General features: G+C 50.7%; 1 protein-coding gene across 3 annotated transcripts in view; it reads left to right on the plus strand.

Annotated features, from left to right (window-relative positions):
- The first annotated feature begins 5,959 nt into the window (after positions 1-5,959).
- The window catches only part of ZBTB46 (zinc finger and BTB domain containing 46), a 58,359-nt gene continuing 44,149 nt past the window's right edge, over positions 5,960-20,169 (plus strand). For 2 of the 3 annotated variants that reach the window (XM_084296694.1, XM_084296696.1), the window contains exons 1-3: positions 5,960-6,021; positions 13,078-13,205; positions 14,978-15,116. In XM_084296694.1, the coding sequence (XP_084152820.1) occupies positions 15,063-15,116 (54 nt within the window). In that variant the 5' untranslated portion in view covers positions 5,960-6,021; positions 13,078-13,205; positions 14,978-15,062. Of the gene's footprint in view, positions 6,022-7,849; positions 8,221-13,077; positions 13,206-14,977; positions 15,117-20,169 lie in introns of those variants that run through there. The other variant, XM_084296695.1, reaches the window with a different exon arrangement.

Raw genomic sequence — 20,169 nt, forward strand, 5'->3', positions numbered from 1 at the left:
CCGCCTCCGGCTGGGGGGTCCCATCCATCCCCGCTGCCATCCCCTCCTCATCCCCGGGTGTTCACCTCGGATTTGCATCCCTTAATGACCGCGGTGTCAATTAACAGCCAGCGCGTCCCCCTCCGTGGCTGTGGAGCACGAGCTGGGGAGCAGCCAGCAGCGGGGGCACGTCCCTTGCGCACGTCCGTGGCCCCACCAGCCTTTACCCAGAGCTGAAGGGCCCCCATTTTCAAGTGACTCAGACTCACCCTTCCTTCCTCAGGAAAACCTGCGATCAGATAAAGCCATCAAACTATCTGGTACGAATAAACAAGCTCGCATCTGCACGGATGCAGGCTATACCCCTTCTAACCCCGCGCAGAGAGGAGGCAACCTGCCTTCACCCTGCCCTTATCAGCCGTGGCTCCGGCCCCGGGCAGACACGTGTTTGCTCGCGCTTGTGCAAGGCTGCGCGCCCCAATCCCGCTGCATCTGCCCTTGCTGGAGGTCGGGGGAGGCAAATTTTGGCTGGCACCAGCACCGGCACCGGTACCGAACCTCCACACCCTGCCCTGTGCCCGTGCTGCGGGTGCTGCGCCCGTGGTAAATGCCCGGAGAAATTTGGGGTGCCCCTTGGGGTCAGCAGAGGGGGAGCAGAGGCGGCTGCGCAGGCCCTCGGTGATGAAGGAGGAGGAGGAAGAGGAGGAGGAGGAGGAGGAGGGAGGAAAATGTTTAAAAACTGCAACCGCTGACAGATGGGAACCTGCCCCCACGGAGGTGACGCGCCGCCAGGCTGCCGAGGAAAAGAGCAAAGGAGGGTGTGAAGATTTCCCTGCAGATTAAACCCAAAACACATGGCGTGTGCTGTTCTCCTGCCTGGGCTCGGGTGGGGAAGGCAGAGAGGATTTGGGGGGGGGTCACAGCAGTGGCTCCACGCCGGGTGGCTCCGGGCACCCTCGGGTGCATCACCAGGGCTCCCCGGCTGCGGTGACCCCCGGTACCACCAGCGGGGACGGGCGGCATCGACGTGCTCCGTGCGGGGCTGGGGCTGTGCCCTGCTCCTTCCCCAGCCCCTGCTCGTGGAGGAGATTTTCTTTTTTCCCCTCTTCCCTTTCAGCGTGGCAGCTCTGATGCTGCTTTTGCCGGGTGGAAGAAAAGACGAAGCGCGGTCTCAGCCGGGCGCGCAGCGATCCTGCGGGAACAGAGAGCAGAGGCACTGCGGGGCCCTTTGAACCGGGGTCGGATGCAAGAATCGAGGGCAGGAATTCAAGCTCGGGAAGGGTCGGGGAGCTGGAGGGGCTCGTGCAGGGAGGCTTTGTGCCGAGAGGAGTTAACGCAGCGCCGAGTGCTCCGGTGAGCAGAGGAGTAATGAGAGCAAGTAGGTTAGGCTCAGAGAGCAGCGGGGAAGAGAGCGTGGACGTTTTTAAAAGGGGTTGGAAGAGCTGAAAACAGTGAGAATAAAAAAAGATGGAGACGTCCCCAGCACAGCCACAGCCCCTCTGCTGCTGTGGTTGCCTCTGGGCTGTGTCCCTGGTGATTGCAGACCCCGGGTTTGGCCCTGTCCCCATCCCTGTCCCCGTCCCCACCAGCACAGATCTTGCGTGGGATTTACCCAGGTGGTGGCTGGTTTCCCATTCAGTGATGGAAATCGGGTCAGACCCCGTTTTGTGGCAGGGTGCTCACCCTCCAGAGACCCAGGTCTACGGCAGGGCGTGCGCCTGTGATGTTTATGGACAGCCACATGGCTCCTCTTGACGAGCGATTGAATAATTCTGATATGGTGCAGAATGCTGCTTATTTCCTTAATAACACTTTGGGATGCCTTGCCGGGGTTCTCATTTATTGTGTTTTCAGTTGGGGAGCAGCCACATCGAGCTGCTGCTGCCCTGCGGCTCCGTTCCAGGCACTGCCAGCCCCCAGGGCCCAGAATAAATCCAGGGATGTGGGGATGAAACACGGGGATGGGGCTGAGCCCCCGGCTGCTCCGGCAGGGCACAGAGGGGCTGTGGGAGGGAGGTGGCTCCAGCCCCTTGGAGCTTTTCCCATCTCCATCTCCCTTTCCCCATCTCCCTTTTCCCATCTCCCGTCTCCCATTCTGCTCCTGCCCATCGGGGGCAGCCAGGGCTCCGAGCAAGCGAGAGTAAAATCTGGCTTTAACCATATTTAACCTAGATAAACCTCAAATGTGGCCTAAATTGTTAGGCGAGCTACCAGTTGGCGGGCTGAACCCAAAACCACACTCCCCAGCCTCGGGCAGTTATATATATTTCAACTGTTGCTTCTGCGTTTTTCGCATCACACGCTATTTATAAAGCCTGCATCAAACAACGGGCTCGGACACAGCCCTGCAATTTGTTTGGGTTCTCGGGAAAACAAAAGCTTTGCAAGCAGAAGAATAAACTCCGGCTGAACCTCTCTCAACCATCAAGTAGTTCGGGATGCTTTCGCTTGATGGAGAGGCAAGGCAGACTTTAAGGATGAGCGCATCGTCAGGGCACCGTCCCTGGCTGGGGCTCGAGTTGGATCCCATTTGGGATCCCCATGGGTGTGCCCATTTCCAAAGAGGCTGAAGGCATGAGGGGAGCTAAAGGAAGGAGCAGTGCTCAGGTGTAAAATGCAGCAGGGAGAAACCCTGGTGGAGGTGAGCAGCATCCATGGGGCAGAGCCCCATCTGCTTGGGCTTGGCCCCCAGGGGTGGCTCTGCTGGGACCTGAAATGGCCCTGGGATGGCCCCAGGCTCCCCAACGGGGCTGGAGGATCCCAATGCTGCTCTGGGCACCCCGAGCACCCTGTCCCCGTGCCACCTGCAGCGGGATCCACAATCCTCCACCAGCCCCAGGAGCCGTGCTCAGCCCTGCCTGGACGCTTCCCCGCCGCGGGGCTGGAAGGGGAAGGCATTTCTGGAGCATTAATGATCAACTGCTCGTGAACCCAGCCAGTCCCCGGCCAGAGCAGCACCGAAGGAGGTCAGCGGGATGCGGCGGGCCAAATACTTTGCACATGAACATCATCTCTCACCCCCTCTGGTATTTACGGACCTGGGAGCATTTCCTGCTGCTCCCCAGTGTGCAAATGGGAATGGATTTGCCCGGCCAGCAGTCAAAGAGCAACGCGAGATAATGAGAAAGCGCAGGCAGGGGTGGCGGTGGTGGGGAGCTGGGTGGGAAGAGGGAGTTTTATTCTCCAGGGTTTGTGTGTTGTGTTTTTTTTTTATATTTATTTTTTTTTTTCAGGCTCCATTCACCATATTTAGTAGGCTTGTGACTTGCCCTTGCTAGCTCATGGAGAATTCCCCCAAGTGTTTACTCCCACAACCTAGCAAATGCCTCAATACACATCATGGAAAAAATACAATCGACATGCTCACTCCCACTAGGGCAGGAATTCCAACTCGCCAAGCACCGACTGGGAGTATGAGCATGCGAGAGAGAGAGACAAACACGGCTTCATTAGCTCGCCTCAGATGTGGTTCACTCCTAAAATGACCTGGTCAGGGCTGCACACCACCTCCCTCCCTTCCTTCGTGGTAAAAAACCCGCTGACCTTTGGTCCTGAGCAATAGGGACAGGAATGTGGGTCCCTTAACCCTTTCTTTCAGCAGCTGGGAGCTGCCCTGGGCTTGGCTGATGGTCCCGGGTTGTTCAGGGCTCCGGGGCTGAGGCACGGGGCAGGAGCAGAGCCCTGCGAAATTGTTTCCTTCCTGCACGGGTTAGGAAAGAGCAGGCTTTGGTGATGGAGACTCACATCTCCAGCACGCGGAGCAGCCGCGTGGAAACAAAAAGGGGATCTTGGCAAGCAGAGCTTGCAGACCACAGATCTCTCAGGATCTTTTTGCACCTCTATTTCCTCTACACAATTTTGTAGAGAAACAAAAGAAAAAAAAAAAAAAAAGGCAAAACAAAACCGGAGTAATTAGGCAACGTGGCTTTTTCAGCACGCTTCCGAACCAACCACATGAAAAAGACACAAGAAATCAAATTTATTTATTAAACGCAAAATCCCCGACAACCGAGATGGGTGTGAGACAGGGCAGTGCTGAACGCAGGATCTGCAATTAGAGTCCTGCAGCTTTCCCCCGGTGCCGTTCCCGACCCCAAGGAGCACGGCAGGGCTGGCTGTGGGCACGGATGCCTTCCTTGGGGTTTTCTCCTGAAAGATCCCAGCCACGGGCACGCAGCAGCCCGCAGAATTCACCAACATGCGTGAATGTTGGTAAGAAGTCGGGGAACATGACTTCTACCTACTTCCCCTGAGGCTAAAAGCTGGAAAAGTCCTTGAGGAGATGGGTGACACAGTTTGGGAAGGGGGGCACGTAAAGGGCCTCGATTCAGCCCGGACACGTGCGGTCCCTGATATTCCTCCAAAAGATGTCCATGGCCGTGCTCCTCGCCGCTCTTCTCACATCTTGTTCATGGCGATTTGCACACCAAAACCGCGTGAGCCACACTGATTTTTCCTCCAGTCTCTCCTTTCCCCCTTTCTCTTCTTTTTTCCCATGTGCATTTTTTCCTTTTTAATGAGGAGAAACCACCTCTCTCCTAAGGACAGGCTGAGTAATTGCGGTATTTACCTAAAACACAATACACGCTCCTCATTAGGGAGGGGACAGAGCTACACGCGATGGCAAAAGAATACAAAACCTTCATGGCAAAAGAATATAAAACCTTAATGGTTTTATTTCGAAAAATACGAAACCTTCCCAAGCTGTTTGAAGCCTGTGGGGGTGGCAGCCCCAGGCACAACACCACCCTGCCCTCCTGGAGGGCTCCTGGGGCCGTGTCCTGGCTGCTGCTGGATAACACAGCGAGATCCACGATCTTTTTTTTTTTTTTTTTTTTGCCAGAAAAGACCTGAGGAAGAAACACGGGGCAGGAAGAAAAACCGAAGGGGCGCGGGTGGCTGTGGGGTGGCAGGGTGGGCTCAAACCGAGGAGCAGGGATGGGAAGGGGGCTCATAGCAGCAGGTTTTATGTGACAGATTTTATACATAAAAGATAAATTTGACTAGAGGTATAGCTCTGATTTCCACCGGTCCCTGTAGCAGTGCTTCACGTTTCGGTGCGGAGCCTCGAAGAGGCGTGTGAGGATCTGACCCCCGCAGTGTGCAGCAGGACGGTTCCACACGGATTGAGGATTTTGGGTGCAAAAAAAGGGGATTTTGGTGCTTTTTACAGGGCTGGAAAACACCCGTGGGGTGACTGGAAATGAAGGGCACTCCCCACAAGGACACTGAGGCTTGCTCGGGATGAGGGGAAAGAAACCGTGAGGGGAGCTCCAAACCCCGGGGGGGCGTTTATTGAGGGGGGAGTGGGGGCGGATTTTACACCCTGAGGCGTTAATTTCCACACTTTTAGGGCACGGTGGTGCTTGGTGACTCTTAGCACAACACCCTGAGCAGCTCCTGCTTCGGCAGGACCACGGGGGCGCCGGGCACAGCCCCCTCACAGCCACACCGAGCCCGGCCCGGGGGGGGGCTTTGGAGGACCCAGCCCCTCAGCTCCCCTCAGGGCTCGGCCCCGCGCTGTCCCATCATGCCCCGCGCTGCGCAGCCCCGGGCGCGCGCCCCCCCCCCCTCCTCATCTCCTCTGCTCTCCCTCACTTCCGGTGTCCGGCAGTGCCACAGCCGCCGGCGGCGCCCCCGCTCCCCCGGCGCAAGGAGGGGGCGGAGCCGAGGATCGAAGGGGGCGGAGCCGAGGGCGTGGCCTCACCTCAACCCGCGCCGCGCGCCAGCCAATCACCGCCCACCTTCCCGCCACGAGGGGGCGGGGACAGGCGGCGGCACGCGCCGCGAGGCCACGCCCCCTTCCCCCCCCCCCCCTTTGCCCGCCGCGGGCCCGCGCCCCGCGCGCCCGAGGGAGCGGCGGGAGCGCGCCCGGGTGCCCCCCCCCCTCCCCCTCCCCCTTTTTTTCTCCCCCCCCCCCTCCCTCCCTCCCCATCCGCCGCTTCCCCCCCCCCTTCCCCCCCACACCCCCCCCCCCCCCGCCCCCTCCCGCCCCCGGTGACCGACGGCGCCCGCGCGCTCCGGCCGCTCCGCGGGGCTCAGGTAAGCGGGGCCGCCCCCCCCCCGTTATTATCGTCCCCCCCCCACCCCAAAATTTCCCCGTTAACCCCCTCCCCATCTCCGTTAAGCCCCCCCCCGGGGCCGTGCCCGGGCGCCGCCCCGTTGGTTACCGCCGGGGGCATTGTCAGAGGGAGGAGGGGGGGGGGCACGGGGGGTGTGGACCCCCCCCCAGTGTCCACGACCCCCCCCCCGGTGCCTAAGACCCCCCCCTGGTGCTTACGACCCCCCCCCCCCGGTGCCTATGACCCCCCCCCAATGTGTGTGGACCCCCCCCCGGTGCCTGTGACCCCCCCCCGGTGCCTACGACCCCCCCCTAATGTGTGTGACCCCCCCCCGGTGCCTGTGACCCCCTCCCCAACGTGTGTGACCCCCCCCCAATGTGTGTGACCCCCCCCCGGTGTCTACACCCCCCCCGTGTCCCTTTCCCCGTCCCTGACCCCTCCTCTAGTGTGTCCCCCCCACCCCCCCAACCCGGTGACCCCCCCGCTGTGTCGCCCCCCCCCTCTGTGTGTGTGTCCCCCCCCCTCCCCGGTGTCCCCTTTCCCACTGCCTCCGTCCCCCCCCCCCCCATTGGTGTGTGTCCCCTTGTCCCTCCCCTTCCCCCCCTCCCCTCAGTGCCCCCCCCCTACTGTTTGTGCCCCCCCCCTCTGTGTCCCCGTGTCCCCCCCCCCTCAGTGCTTGGAAGAAGAAAACGAAGAAGAAGAAGAAGAAGAGGAAGAGGAGGAGGAGGAGGAAGGGGGGTAGCCCCCCCCCCAAAGGCAGGGTTTAACCCCCTTAGGTCCCTCCCTTCCCCCTTGTCCCCCCCCCTTTTTATTTTTTTTATTTTTTTTTAATTTTTTTTATTTTTTTTTTATTTTTTTTTCCCCGTCCCCTCTCCGAAAGGGGAATTTTCCAGCCGGTAATTTCTGCTGCGTCAACACCCGACGGAGCTCCGAGCCCGCCCCGAGCCCCCCCCCCCCCCCCCCTCCCCCCAGGGGGGAGCCCCTTAGTGGGGGAGTGGAGGGGGGGGGGGGAAAGATTTGGGCTTTCAGGATTTTTTTTGTGTGTTTTTTTTTTTTTTTTTTTTTTTGGGGGGGGGCTCCAAAGCCTTCCTCTCCCCGGCCCCCACCCCACAACTTGCAGCGGGACCTCGCGGGGAGCCCAACCCCGGGGCTGCAAAGGGAAGGGGGGGGGGGGACGGGGACACCCACGGGCAGTGGTGAGGCGCACGCTGCGATCCGCTCCTTTCCTTCTCTTTTTTATTTATTTATTCCTTTTATTTATTTATTTTATTATTTCCCCCACACACACACCCCCCCCCCCTCTCTTTTAAAGCCAGGCCTGTTTTGGGTTTATTGTCTCCCCCTAAAGCCAGCCGCAGCCCGCCCGGCCTCGCCTCCATTTTAATTGCCGAGCCGGGGGAAGTGACCCTGGGATTATTTCATTTCTTACCATTTATTTTTTTAAATTTTATTTATTATTTTTTTTTTTTTATTTTTTTTTAAACCCAACGCCGCTTTTCGGGGCGGATGGAGGCGGCTTTCCCGGCTCTGTGACAAGTGCACCGAGTCACCGGGGAAAGGGGGGGACGCGGGGTCGGGGGGGTCCCCTCCCCAACCCCGAGCGGGTGACGGCGGCGGCGAGCTCGGGGTGCGGGGTCGTGCCACCTCCCTGCCCACCCCTGGGTGTCCCCGTCCCCTCCCCGAGCCCTCCACCAAGTCCCTGAGAACTCAGCCCCGGAGCCGCTTTTCGGGACGGGGACTCGGGGACACCGAGCGCCCCACGGGACCCCCCCCCTTTTTTTTTCCCCCTCTCTCGGCACCTGCCCAGGCAAGGAGAAAACAAAGGCGACTCGGACTCTCCTCAGCCGGCTTCCTCCTTCTTTTTTCTTCTTGCCATCTCCACCTTTCGGCTTGGCGAGAGGCACGGGGTCGTTAGCGGGAGCTTCGTTAATTGGGCAGGCACCTGTACCCGAACCGTGCCGAGCGTTTCGGCTGCTCCCCGGCATCGCCTCCGGATCCTGTCCCGGCTCTCCCAACTCCATCAAGTCTTTCTTGCTTGAATGCCTCGGCAGCGGAGCCGCTCTGTTTTCTGGACGGGGAGAGGGAGGATTTTACCTTTCTGGTCGCTTTTTCAATTTTTTTGGGTTCCTCGGGGATTGGAAGGAAAAGCTCGGGTTACCCCAGAAGAGCGAGGAAAAAGGTAACGCCGAGGAAGGAGCTCGCAACGCCCGGGTGGCTTTTTTGCTTCTCTCCGTCCCTCGCTCACCTTTTATTTTATTTTTTTTTTAAAACCCCTTTTATTCGGAAATAGGATTTACCATCGCTGCTCTTAAATTCTCGCCGGCTCGCTGCTCGTCAAGTTTTGTATTTGGAAATCTTCGGTGATGGAGGGGGGGGGGGGAAAAATGGGTGGAGTGTATTATTAGTCACGATATTTTCAGCGTGCGGCGAGGATTTGTTGCTTTAAGGTGTTTTTTTTTTTTTTTTGGGGGGGAAAACTGGCGAGAAACGGGTGTGGGGATGGCAGCGAGCTGCAGCGGCGCCGTCGTGGGGGTGCCGAGCGTGGTGTTGGTGTGAGGTTTTTTGGGTTTGGTGCACGGGTGGGATGGGATGGGACTGAAACGGGGGAAAAAAAAAAAAAAAAAAATCAGCTTTGGGTTTCATACGGCTTGGCCAGGAGGGGGAAACACGCTTGCAGCTGAACTTGCAGCTGTAATCGGGGCGGTTTTAGGGTCCGGGGAAAGGGGATATAGTGAGAATTTGTAATAATTCCCACGTCGAGCCCTTCCCCGGAGCCTTTAATTGCTGCTTGGTTCGCAAGCGCGCGCGGCCGAGCCTTCGGAAACCTGACCTGGACGCGGGGCTCTGGGAGGCTGAGGAAAATGGGCCACTTGCTCCCCGTGGTCTTTGTTTTCTGGGACAGTTGTACAACAGCGGGGATGTTCTTTGCGAGAGGTTTGCTGCTTTTTTTTCTTTTTTCTTTATAACTGGAAGTGCTCGAAGGAAAACCAGTTCAGCAACAGCCCCCCCCCAGTCCTCTGCTGGGAGGAGAAGTGAAGGATCTGTTATTTGCTGCTAATTCGCCTCCTTTTCCCCTGGTGCCGTGTTGCTGCGAGGTTGGGCACCTCCTGAAATCTCTTCTCCTTCCCTAGCTACTGGCGTGGAGTTCTTGGTTTGCTTTTTTCTTTTCTTGTTTTGTTTTTAGATGGGTGTTTTTGAAGTCTCGCAGCGAAGTTTCCTGTCCTTCCAGCAGGCTGACACCCAACCCAAACTATTCCCGCCTGCTTTCAGGGCCGAATTATTTCATAAACAGCTCAGCCTTCCCCGGGACTTTTTTCCCCTGGATGTTCCTGCTGCCTGCTCCCGAGCTCTGTCGCGCTCTCTGGGCTCCCCCAAAATTGATAAAAAAGCATTCCTGTTTTTTTTTTTCTTCCTCCTGCGGTTCTTGTGGGTATCCCATACGTGCTTTATTTAATTTATTAAGCTCGTGTCCGTTCCTGGCCGGGGGCGTCGCGCTAGGGAATTGTGACACTTGGCACAAAGGGATTAATACCAGCTTTATATTTTGCTTTTTGCCTTACCACCACCCGGGATATTTTTAAATATAATTTTTATATTTACCTGTGTTCTGCACCCGTGATATTTGAACCTCGAAGCGTTGAGGAGCCGAGGGAGGCGTCCTGGGGGGGAGCTGGGGGCGCGCTGCCTGCCCCCAGGGGGGCTTCCACCACCTTTTTCCTGGTGTGTGGCCAAGGACAGCGACACTCTCAGAGCTCAGGGTTAAAATTTCACCTTTTTGCCTTAAAAACATGCATTTATTCCCTCCTCTCTGTTTCTCTCGGCGCTAGGTTTGTGCTGCAGCCCCCTTACCCTACAAGACCCCTGGGGACGGGATTTTTCTCGCTTCCCACCAGACCCTCGGTGCACGAGGAATACAACCACACACACCTCTCCTTGTAGGGTTTCTTTAGGCTCTTCCCTTTCAGCCTAACGCCTTCCCGTGCCCTGCCTCGGTGTGCTGGGATGCACAGCAGTGCCTGGTTTGTAGGACAGCTGCTCGGGATTCAGTTCCCATCCTGTGTTCATCTCTGGGGCCACGCTGCCCCACGTCAGATTCCCCTGCCCGGGTGCCAGTGTTTAGTCACCTCTTCTAAATAGTCACCTCTGCGCTGGCTGGCAAAGCCATGAAAAGTCAGAGCTGTGCTCAGCCTCCTCGCTCTTAGTAAGCTCGAGCTGGCCCGCGGCCCTCCCCGAATTTCCCACGAGATTTTTGGGGGTTTTCTGTCCCTGCGAAGATAGCCGCGGGCAGCTGTTTCCTGAGCAGTTTCTTTACGTTTCTCTCACGCCCCTGTGTTGAAGAAGCAGCAGGTTTTTTTGTTTTTTTTTTTTTGTTCTGACTGGTCCCGAGATGCCGGGTTTGGACGCTTTCTGAGCGCTTTGCAGGCAGGGTGAGCTCCTCGGCACCGACTGTGAGCTGCAGACGTGCTCCACGAGGTAAGGGCACGCCGTGAGTTATTTCCTGCAGGGCTTTGTGGGCACCTAACAGGTACCAAACCCGACCTTTTTGCCCTGCTTTTTGGGACGTGGCTAGCTTTTATCCCAGCCCATGCAGCTGTGAGCCTTCCTGTCCCGTTACTTCGGGTATTCGCGTGGACAAGAAGGAAAACGTCCTGCAAACGCTGGCGGTTGCCTCGCGTTGGTCCTACAGGAGACCCCAACTCCGTTTTTCCTATAACGAGGCACCGGGGCCTCAGAAATATTCAACAAACGCAGCTACCAGCTTGGGTATGGATTAAAATAAACTTAGTAACAAGAATGTCGGGGTGTGTGCCAAGAACTGAGCTGCTTAAGAACCCTACTTAGAAAAGTGAGTAGGGTTTTACATATTAAGGAATATGTTTATACCTGGGAGCGCTTCAATTCCTGGTTATATTTTTTTTTTTTCCTCTTTATTTATTGAACAAACTGCTTATTCCACCCGAGCTACTTTTCTTTCTGGTGTTTCCCAACGCGTGCTGAAGGTTTCTGCAGAAAGCGAGCTGATATTCACGGCCGTTAGCTGGCTCCTTGATGAAAGGATCCCCAAAACCTGCACCTTTCGCCCTAACACGCTGCTGGAGGGAAGCGGAGGGATCGATGGTCTGTATTAGCCATTAGGGGCTTAAAATACCCAAACCTGACACCCGACTAATTTAAGCACTGATAAACGAAGTCATCAGGATGCAGCACTCCCAACAGCCCCGTCGGACTGGGGAGCGAGGTGGTGCCTAAATATAAAAGCAGCCGATTGAATTCCTTCTTGCTACCTGCCTGCCCTCCTTGGCTTCCTTCTGCCTCTCGGTTTGATCGGCTACGATAGGGAAGGGAAAAAGGAAAAGATTTCTACTAAAAAAAGTACAAAGGGCGTGCTCACCCAAGGCATGAAGGGCTTGCGGTAGGAATTACAGAAACAAATCCAGATTTGCTCTCAGAGCCCCTCGACCGTCATCTTCAGTTTTGTGATGCTTGATTTCTGCTCTTGGGTCATTCCTGATCCCTTTTCTGCCTTTAGGTGCCCTTCTCGGCTCCTCCCGCCATGGCACTTCTCTTTCAAAGTTACATTTTGATGCTTCCTCCTTCTTGGCCTCCCTCTGCTCTTACGCGCCGGGTTTGGGAACTTCACCAAAGATCCCCTGGCGAAAAAGCCGCTGAGAGCGTTATTTTGGGGGAAGCGCCCTTCAGGGCAATTCCCAGCGTGGTGAGCCTGCTGTTCACTTGCTTTTCCTGAGGTGCTTTCTGAGTTGGTTTTTGGCTATCAGATACGCAAGCGTGAGGTCTTTTACATGGGTTATTTTTGTGGCTCCTTTCTTTTAAGTGGCAGCTCAGATCTCGTGGGCGCTAGCATCGCTCGGACAGGTAAGCTTCGTGCTAGCCATAGGCAGCCAGCTTATTTCAGGGTTCCTTTAATCCCTGCTGCTATCCTAGCAAATAGGTATGTAGCTGCCTTCTTATATTTTTTGGGATCGCCAGATTTAAGCCTCGTACCCCGAAAGAAGCTTGATTTTAAACTTCAGTGGGCTTTCCCATGTTCTTATCGCGCTCGGTGGCACTGGGTCTGTTCCTCCCCTTCTGCACCGGGATGGGGAGAGCAGGGCTCAGACCCCAAGCAGCGAAACCAGAGGCCGTGCTGGAGGGATGGGCATATGGACGGGGCTGGAAATTATGGGGAAATGGTGAAAAGCAGAGGGAGCACGGGATGGAAGTACCGGCGCACGGGAACATTCAGGACTAGTGGCGTGCGTGGCGCCCCGTGGGGAAGGTGCCTCCTGCTCTGTCGCTGTCACAGCATGGCACGTAGAAAAAGTGCCCTTTTCCTGGGCACTTGTGGCTTTTTTTTGTACGTCTTGGTGAGTTTTCTTTAGAATTTATAAATATTCGCAAAGAGGAACAAGCGGCACGCACGCAGGTACGGAGTACGGCTGCTCCGTCACGTGAGCGTGGCACTGGCTTTGCAGGCGGTGATTCAGTGGAGTTGGACAGGGATAGAGCTAAAATTTGGTAGTTTTGTACGATGCAGACACTTCGTTTTTCTGTAACCTTGGGCAAATTCTCTGTTTTTTTTTTTTGCAATGGTGGTGGGTATCGGTGTAACCGCGAGGTTAGGTTAGTGGTAACCCCATGTAAAGTGTGCGGATTGCAGGTGTCATGTAAACATTAATGAGGTCTTTGTGATGCTAATTAGAACTTAGGCCATTGTTATAATACATCTTCAAGCAATGTTAACAAGTACTGGTTTTTGCAGAGACTTCCTCAAAGCACTGTGGTCTGGGTGCATGGTTTTTTTCAGTGTCCTCAATTTTCATGTTAAACTCTTCCTTTAACTTACTACAAGGTCTTAAGTCATTTTCCCTTTGCTCAGTTCTGGAAATATTTCAGAATATGTACTGTTTGGGATGGGAAAGGGTATTATAAATGCTCAGTTCTGTTAACTGTTGCTTCTCATTAAGTGACAATGAAGTTTTTGTATTAGTGCAGATTTTCACTTTTCCCCTCCTGTTCTTTCCGTTCCCAAACACAGAACATCTGAAGAAACTCTTGGAGCTTGTTACCAGAGCCCATGTTCCTCTGATCATTAAATCATGCACTGCTCAGCTGTGAAACATCGTGGCATGTGTTTTTGCTAACAGAAAACGCTGTCAAATATTGGTAAGTTCTGAGCATCTAAAGATATTTCTGTGATGCGGTCATGGAAAGGGAAAGAGGAGCTGGAGATTACATTGTCGTTAAGGCTTCCAGTTCTTTAATAAAATTTGACTTAACGTTGATTACAAAGGCTTGCTTAGAAATGTTACCCCACTGCAAAAGCTAAAGAAACGCCTATGGGCTGTTCTCCTGCTCCTACCTTATGGTAAGGGTGCCTCTGGTAATGACAATCACTTGGGTTTTGTCCGTTTTGATGAGACACGGAAAAATTGAAGAGCGGTACAAAATAGGCTAGGTCTCAACTTTCCCAGTCTCACCAGGCTGTTCTGGCTTATTCTGCGACTCTGGGACAAGGGTGGAAATGAGAGTCTTAAAAGTAACAGTTCCAAGACTACGTGGAAGTAGATATTAATTTTACACTTTTCTAACCAAGTAATTTCCCATGTATTTGTGTTGGTCGTGCCCCTCCGACCCCCCCCCCCCCTTCCTTTTATTTTTTTAAACTGCCTAAATAATAGGACTAAAAAGAGCTAGCCAACACAATCGCTGCAGAGAAGCAATCAGAATTAGAGAAAGGCAAGACTTGGCAGTCGGAAATAGAAATTGAGAACAAAGTCGATGTTATTTGCTTGAATTGGGTTGTATTTGTTTTCAAGATTTTCACAGTTAAGCTTGTTGCCATAAAAACGCTTGGATTTTCATTTTTTACTTCATTTGTTTATTAGATATGCTATTTCACCATTTATAATGATATTAGTTTATATTGGAAAAGCTTCCTTGTTTGTATCCTTCGATGTTTGCTTTCACAATCTGTTGTTAGAGAGGGTCAGTCGTGAAGTCAACACTATTGATTTATAACATATTTTCACTAAAAGAGCTAGGCTGTATCTGTTGAAGATGCATCTGAAATACAGAGATGGAAAATACTTCACTGTAATAACTAACAGTATATAAACAGTATAAAGTTTGGAATAAACTAGAGTCAGAAGCTTTAGCTGAAGTTAAATGCTGCAGGTGTAGTGAGTGTATTCTGCAGACAATCCTCTCTTTTGCATATAAGAAAAAAAGGTGTATTAAGAACATGCAGTGGATGCATCCTCACCAGACAAAGCCTTTGTGTAGATGAATTATTCCTGGTTTCTCTGCATTATAATTACAAATGGTAATGTTTTATTTCAGAAGTCTCTCTCTGAATGTGCCTCAGTACACCTAGACTCTTACATTTTACACAGGAAAAAGTCTTGGGATTGTGCAGTCTCTTAACCTAGAATGGCATTGGCCAGTAGAAACTGGCAATTTGATGTCTCAAGAGGAAATTCTCTTGAATATTCCATCGCAAATATAATTTTTCTAAAGAAATTGTACCGGTAATTTTTTAGCCTCAGCCTTATATAGGTCAGATAAGGTGAATTAGCGTCCTTCAGGCCACAAATGTCTCTTTAAAAAGTCATTAAAGCGAGAATGTTTTGAAAAGCTACCAAACAGGAAGCACTGTTGTTTCAAGGATCTGTTTGAAGTTTTTGTATCCAAAATTAGACATTTTTTTTGCCGTACTTTGAAGAAGTAACTCTTGATGATGCTCTTGCAAAAAGATAATCTGGCTTTAATTACCTGTAGTGTATTGATATGCTTTGAGTCAACATCATTCATTAGATCATAAATAGGTGCGTTATATCTGTGAGTTTGCAGGGAAAGGACTTAAAAACGTATCGTTCTGCTGTTCAGAAATCTTGTTGTTTAATGTTAATAACTTCTGTTTTTGTCTTTTATCATAGCTCTGCCTTTCTTCTACAAGAGTTCCTACCAGTGCTATCAGAAGGTCAAGAAAAGTGCACTGCCTGTGCTGCCCTAGGACTGTTGATGTCCTCAGCTGTTGTAGGAGAAGCACCAGACCTGGAACCCAGTTTGTTACTGGTAAGAAATAATTGTGTATTTTCTTCGTTTTTTTTCCTTGATTGAAGTTTGCATGTTTTCTCTAACAAGATCACTACAAATCTTTTCCCTAATTATTAATCGAAGAACGCTCCAGCAAAAACTGCATCTCTGGTGGTTTTGTTTGTTTGTTTTTCTCCAATAATTCTGATTTCTAATTGCTCTCCCTCCAAACTGTGGAGGCTAACAGTTTTCCCCTAGATTTCACTTTCAAACCTGGTTTTCTTGTGAAATTCTTCACACGCTGTCAGTTAATGATGATTAATATCTGAATTTTTCGAAGATACCTTCAGAAGAAGCCCCGTCATCTTGCTACGGTTTTGTAGTCTGCGGCTTCAGCAGGCTTTATCTGGCCCAGTAGCTTCAGGTGGATGCTTGGCAGCTCAAAGCCAAGTCACTGGCTGAAAGTTGTGAAATGCTTAATGACAGCTCTGTTATTTAATGTTCTGCTTACGGGCATTAGGTTTTGCTCGTGGTCCTTGTTTAGGCTGCAGAAGTGAAGCTTTAGCAGGAGGGTGAAAGACTGGAAGCATGCGGAGTTCTTGAGTGCCCTTATTATTGCTGAAATTGGCCTTCCTTCTAATCATATTTTCATCTATGTATTTCCACAGTGGAGGCGGTTACAACCTGACGATATTGTGTTAGACTTAACTGTGTTTCCTGACTAAATCTGATTGGGACCGATGGGGGTGAAATCCCTTCACCTGCACTGACAACCAGCAGTGAAATGAGCTCTGCCAGCGTTAGGGCTACTGGAGGTGTAATGCTTCCCTGCTGCTGCTTTCTGGAGAGTAACTACAACAGGGATGCTGAGTGGAAATGCTGTTGTGCTGTTGTTGAAGGTGGCGTGGCACTGGCTTGAAATTAGAGACATTTTAGTGAACCCCCTTCAGGCAGATGTTAATTAAATATTGGGAGGAAGGCGGCTTATTTATTTATTTTTTGGTCCTACAGTCAATAAGAATTGAGGGTCCCTCTCAAGTCTGTTAATAAAAACGCAACTAGGTGTGTGGGGGTGTATTTTTGGTTTTTGTTTTTAGGTTCACTGAAAACCGTATGCCTCAAATTCTTGCATTTGCTGTAATTCTGCAGTCTTTCTCCACCTGAATGATGGGACTTATTTCTTCATGCGATTCCTAACCCATAAGGATGAACGTTCACTGCTTGGCTATAATTAAATGTTGTTAACCCCATTCACAAGGGAAAAGTGATACGCTGCTTTCATGAAGCCACGAGTTGTGAGTAACCTCCTTGGGCCAGGGGCCTGGTTTGGTCTGTGTACAAACATCTATCTATGGCTCTTTGAATTCAGAGCTGTGGATGGAGCGACCAACTTAAAGAAAAACTGGCTTCTTGAATTGAAATAGAGTAGGAGAATTTGTTTTGTGACAACTGTTCATAAGCTGCTAATACACTGAATAAACCACAAATGCAGTTTTGGGGTATCCAGTCTAAAGAGATTAACACTTGTTTAGAATTGTGTGCCCTTCTTCCACAAATCCACTGGTGAGAAAGTTTAGCTGTGGAGAGATCTATTTGAAAAGACTCGTGAGTGGTGTCTTTGCAGGGAGTTGACATCCATTAATATCCTGATTCTTCTGCTTTCTCTCTCATTTAGGAGAATAATCTAAGTATAGGTACTGTCCTTTTCAGTTGCTAAGGTTACGTTGTGGTTTCCTTCTTTTTTTTCTTTTTTCCCCTCCGGCATAGGGCACATACAGAGGAGGAATCCTTCCTATTTCTGTTGTCTTTAACTAGGTAAAAGTGAAACTCGTACACGCTCTGTGCCTTGTGGAAGGAGGAGCTCCAAGCCCAATCTCACCTTACAGGGCGCCTTCATAGAGGAATTTAAAAAATGCTGGAATGTCTTGGGAGTGGAGACATGGAAAGGACATGGGGGAAGCAGAGAAATGGGGTGTGTTTGTGTTTTGTTTGTTTTCCTTTTTTTTTTTTTTTTTTTTTTTTTTTTTGGTATAATGAACTGTTGGAGTGAATTTAAGTTCTTCCTTGATCTGTTTTTCCTTTTCTCTGGAGGGAGATGGGGGAGGAAACAACACATTTTTGGTTAAATTCCAGTTGGCCTGTTTTCTCCAGGGAGCGCAGCGTGGCTGATGGAGCAGCACACTGCTGGGAGTGCTGGTGCTCGCTCACGGGAGGCCTTAGCATTAAGTGCAGCAACTTCAGCTTAGAAAATTACGACAAAATAAGTGTCATGTAGGTCAGTTTTTAGGTTAGCTTATATTTTGCGAGATAGCAAAAAGTGTTTTTCTCTTGTTCAGGACTTCCAGCTGATCAGAAAAACTGTAGTCCAGTTTCTGCAGTTGCAGCTTTCCTTCTGAGTGAAGGGAATGAAGCACTTTGGAGTTTATTTTTGTCCCCACGATTTCCCAGGGGACGGTACGGTAGAGGCTTACATCTGTGTACTGCATTTCTTGGCTGTGGCTTTTTGTCAGAATTCAAATAATTTACTGAGTTTAGGTGCGACTGATTTGAACCCCTTAATTTTACTGGCATTGAGATTTTGGCTAGAGGAATTACTGTGGGTATGCATGCTGAGAGATTGGCTCTGTAAGTATTACTGGTTCTTCTTTTCTCCATAGGCGAAATTCACATTAGGTGAATATCTTGTTTATTTAGACTGCTATTATGCCATCAGGTGATATTTTCATGTTCAAACAACGGCGCTGATAGTGTAAAATAAACAGCTTTCATAAATGATATATTTGCAGAACTAGGTTCGCTCTAGCTGGGGTTAAAGTTTATATAAATTATTAATGCTTACTTTAAGACCAGGTTTTTGACAGCATGGAAAAACAAAAAGCTGTGCTGTAGCTTGACACGAGTTTGCATGAAGGTGATGATTAAATTTGCTCACGTTTTGTTCTTTTTTTTTTGCTGTTGTGTGCACATGTTGTTTGTTTAGGGATTTATTTTTTATTTTTTTTGAAAAGTAATGGAATTCAATTACTGTACTATCTGTGAACTGATTTATGGAGAAAACCTGATATCCTACAGCTTGTGGAAAATCTACAGATGAGCTTTTATGGTTCATTGACTTCTTGGAAAACTGTGTTGTGGCCATGTGCTGTCATCAGAGGCCAAGGCCAAAAGAATTTGAGGAGGTGTTCAGCTTTGAAATCCTTCAGAATATGGAAAAAGACCTGAGTGATAATTATTTTTACCAGGAAAAAGGGGATGACGGGGTGGGGGGGGGGAACAAACATCCAACAACAGGCTACAAAACAGCATGTGAAATTGGAATACAAGAGCACAGGGTTTTGAAGCTTCCTGAATTTTTAACTACTAGCAAATTGCCTTAAATTTAACTTGGATTAGTTCCCTAGAGATCCTTGACATTAAACGGGTGTTCTGGTTTGACATGGGTAGACAGAAAACTAATTAATTCCTCTGAATTTGAGGCATATTTAATTTTCTCCCCCAAAGACCTCTCGTTTAAAAGGTACAACGCTGTGACAAATGTCGAATGTGGAGCGATGTGTATAAGGTGGCAGACCTTTAGGCGGGGGAAGATCAAGACATCTACAGTAACGATTGCTGGCTTGGTAGATGTTAACTTATTGATTAGCTTGGAGACACGAGTATCCCTTTCTCTGCATGCTGGAAAATGCTGTGACGTGGCCACCTGTCAGGGGAAGGGATGCTGCTCTTTGTGGTGGCTGTCTTTGTTCACCTCCCTCTCTCTTTTTATACTTACCCTGCTTCAAAAGGATGTAAAAATATAAGTTGTCTTCCCTTTGGAAGGATAAGTTGTCTTCCCTTTGCACAGAGGAACGTATGCTCTCATTATTTTCACTTGTTTTATTATATTCGTTCTATTTTAGCATGTCAGCTGGTTTGGCTTTCTGGTCCAGAAGGCACCTACCCACCTTCTGCGCCTGTCCCCCGTGCCCTTGGACGCGTGGGCAGGTAGGGCACGGGGACAGCGCGATGCTGCCGCAGTGACATGCTTCTGTCTGCTCCCGGCGTGCCTGGAGGGTGTCTGCTGTCAAGAGCCTGGTGGGTGGGAGGGAAGCCAGCAAGGAATCTTGCACAGATTTAAAAACCTCTTGATAGGAAATTAAGTCAGAGAGAAGCTATTTCATAAACAGCCTAGCAAGTGCTTCGTCCATAAGAAGCACCGGGTTAGTGGCTGTCTGCTTCTCAAACCGGTCCAGTATGAACCAAAGGGAGAAAGAGAACAAATACTGTAAGCCAGTTTTCTGGCATAGGCAGCTTAAACAAAGACTGAGGTGCATCTAGAGCAGGCTGTTATCAACGCTGAGGGGAACCCAACCATACACTGAACTAAGCTGAATAAATATACAAAAGAGTAAATAAATGAAGTCTCAAGTAATCAGTGTAATGTCTAGCTGAAAGACATTCAAGAAGGAATCCAGGAAAAGCTGCTGTTGCATAAACCCACAAAAGCAGATGACCACATTGACGAATACTCCTGACGCTAATCTGTATTAAATTGAGGAAGGGAAAATTATCCTTGCAGGAAACAATTCTTTTTTTCAACCAATTCCAGGGAGATGCTGACTCGGAGCATGGATTTTGATACCTGTAAAGGAAGAACAGAAGGAAATGCCAGATCTAAAACCTTCCGATCATTTCTTAATTGTATGCTGTGAGATCTCTTGCGTCTTCCCCTGAATCGTGTGGATACAGCAGCTGTTGAAGACAGAACTGGTGACGGACAACTCACTTTATGCTGTGTGGCAATTCGTATTTCCTGAGGGGACTAAGCTGACTCTTCAGCTCCTAAAAGTAGATGCAGCAGTGGTTTCTGGAATAAGGACAAAACTGAACTGTCGTTCAGCCTTAATCAGTGGTTCTCTCAAAACTGAAGATGCTGGGGAGCGGTGGCAGCCACCTTCAGAGCGTGGATTAGGGTTTCTGTTCTGGCTGGGTCTAACAGGATCTTTTCAGGCCTTTCCAAAGGCCATTTCAAATATCAGTTCTGGTTCTTGCTCCCCAACTGTTTCTTGCTTGGCTGTTTTCATTTATTGAGGCGGAGGTGGCTTTTGTGTCA

The sequence above is a fragment of the Netta rufina genome (genome assembly GCF_964035555.1).
Source record: "Netta rufina genome assembly, chromosome: 16".
NCBI lineage: Eukaryota > Metazoa > Chordata > Aves > Anseriformes > Anatidae > Netta > Netta rufina.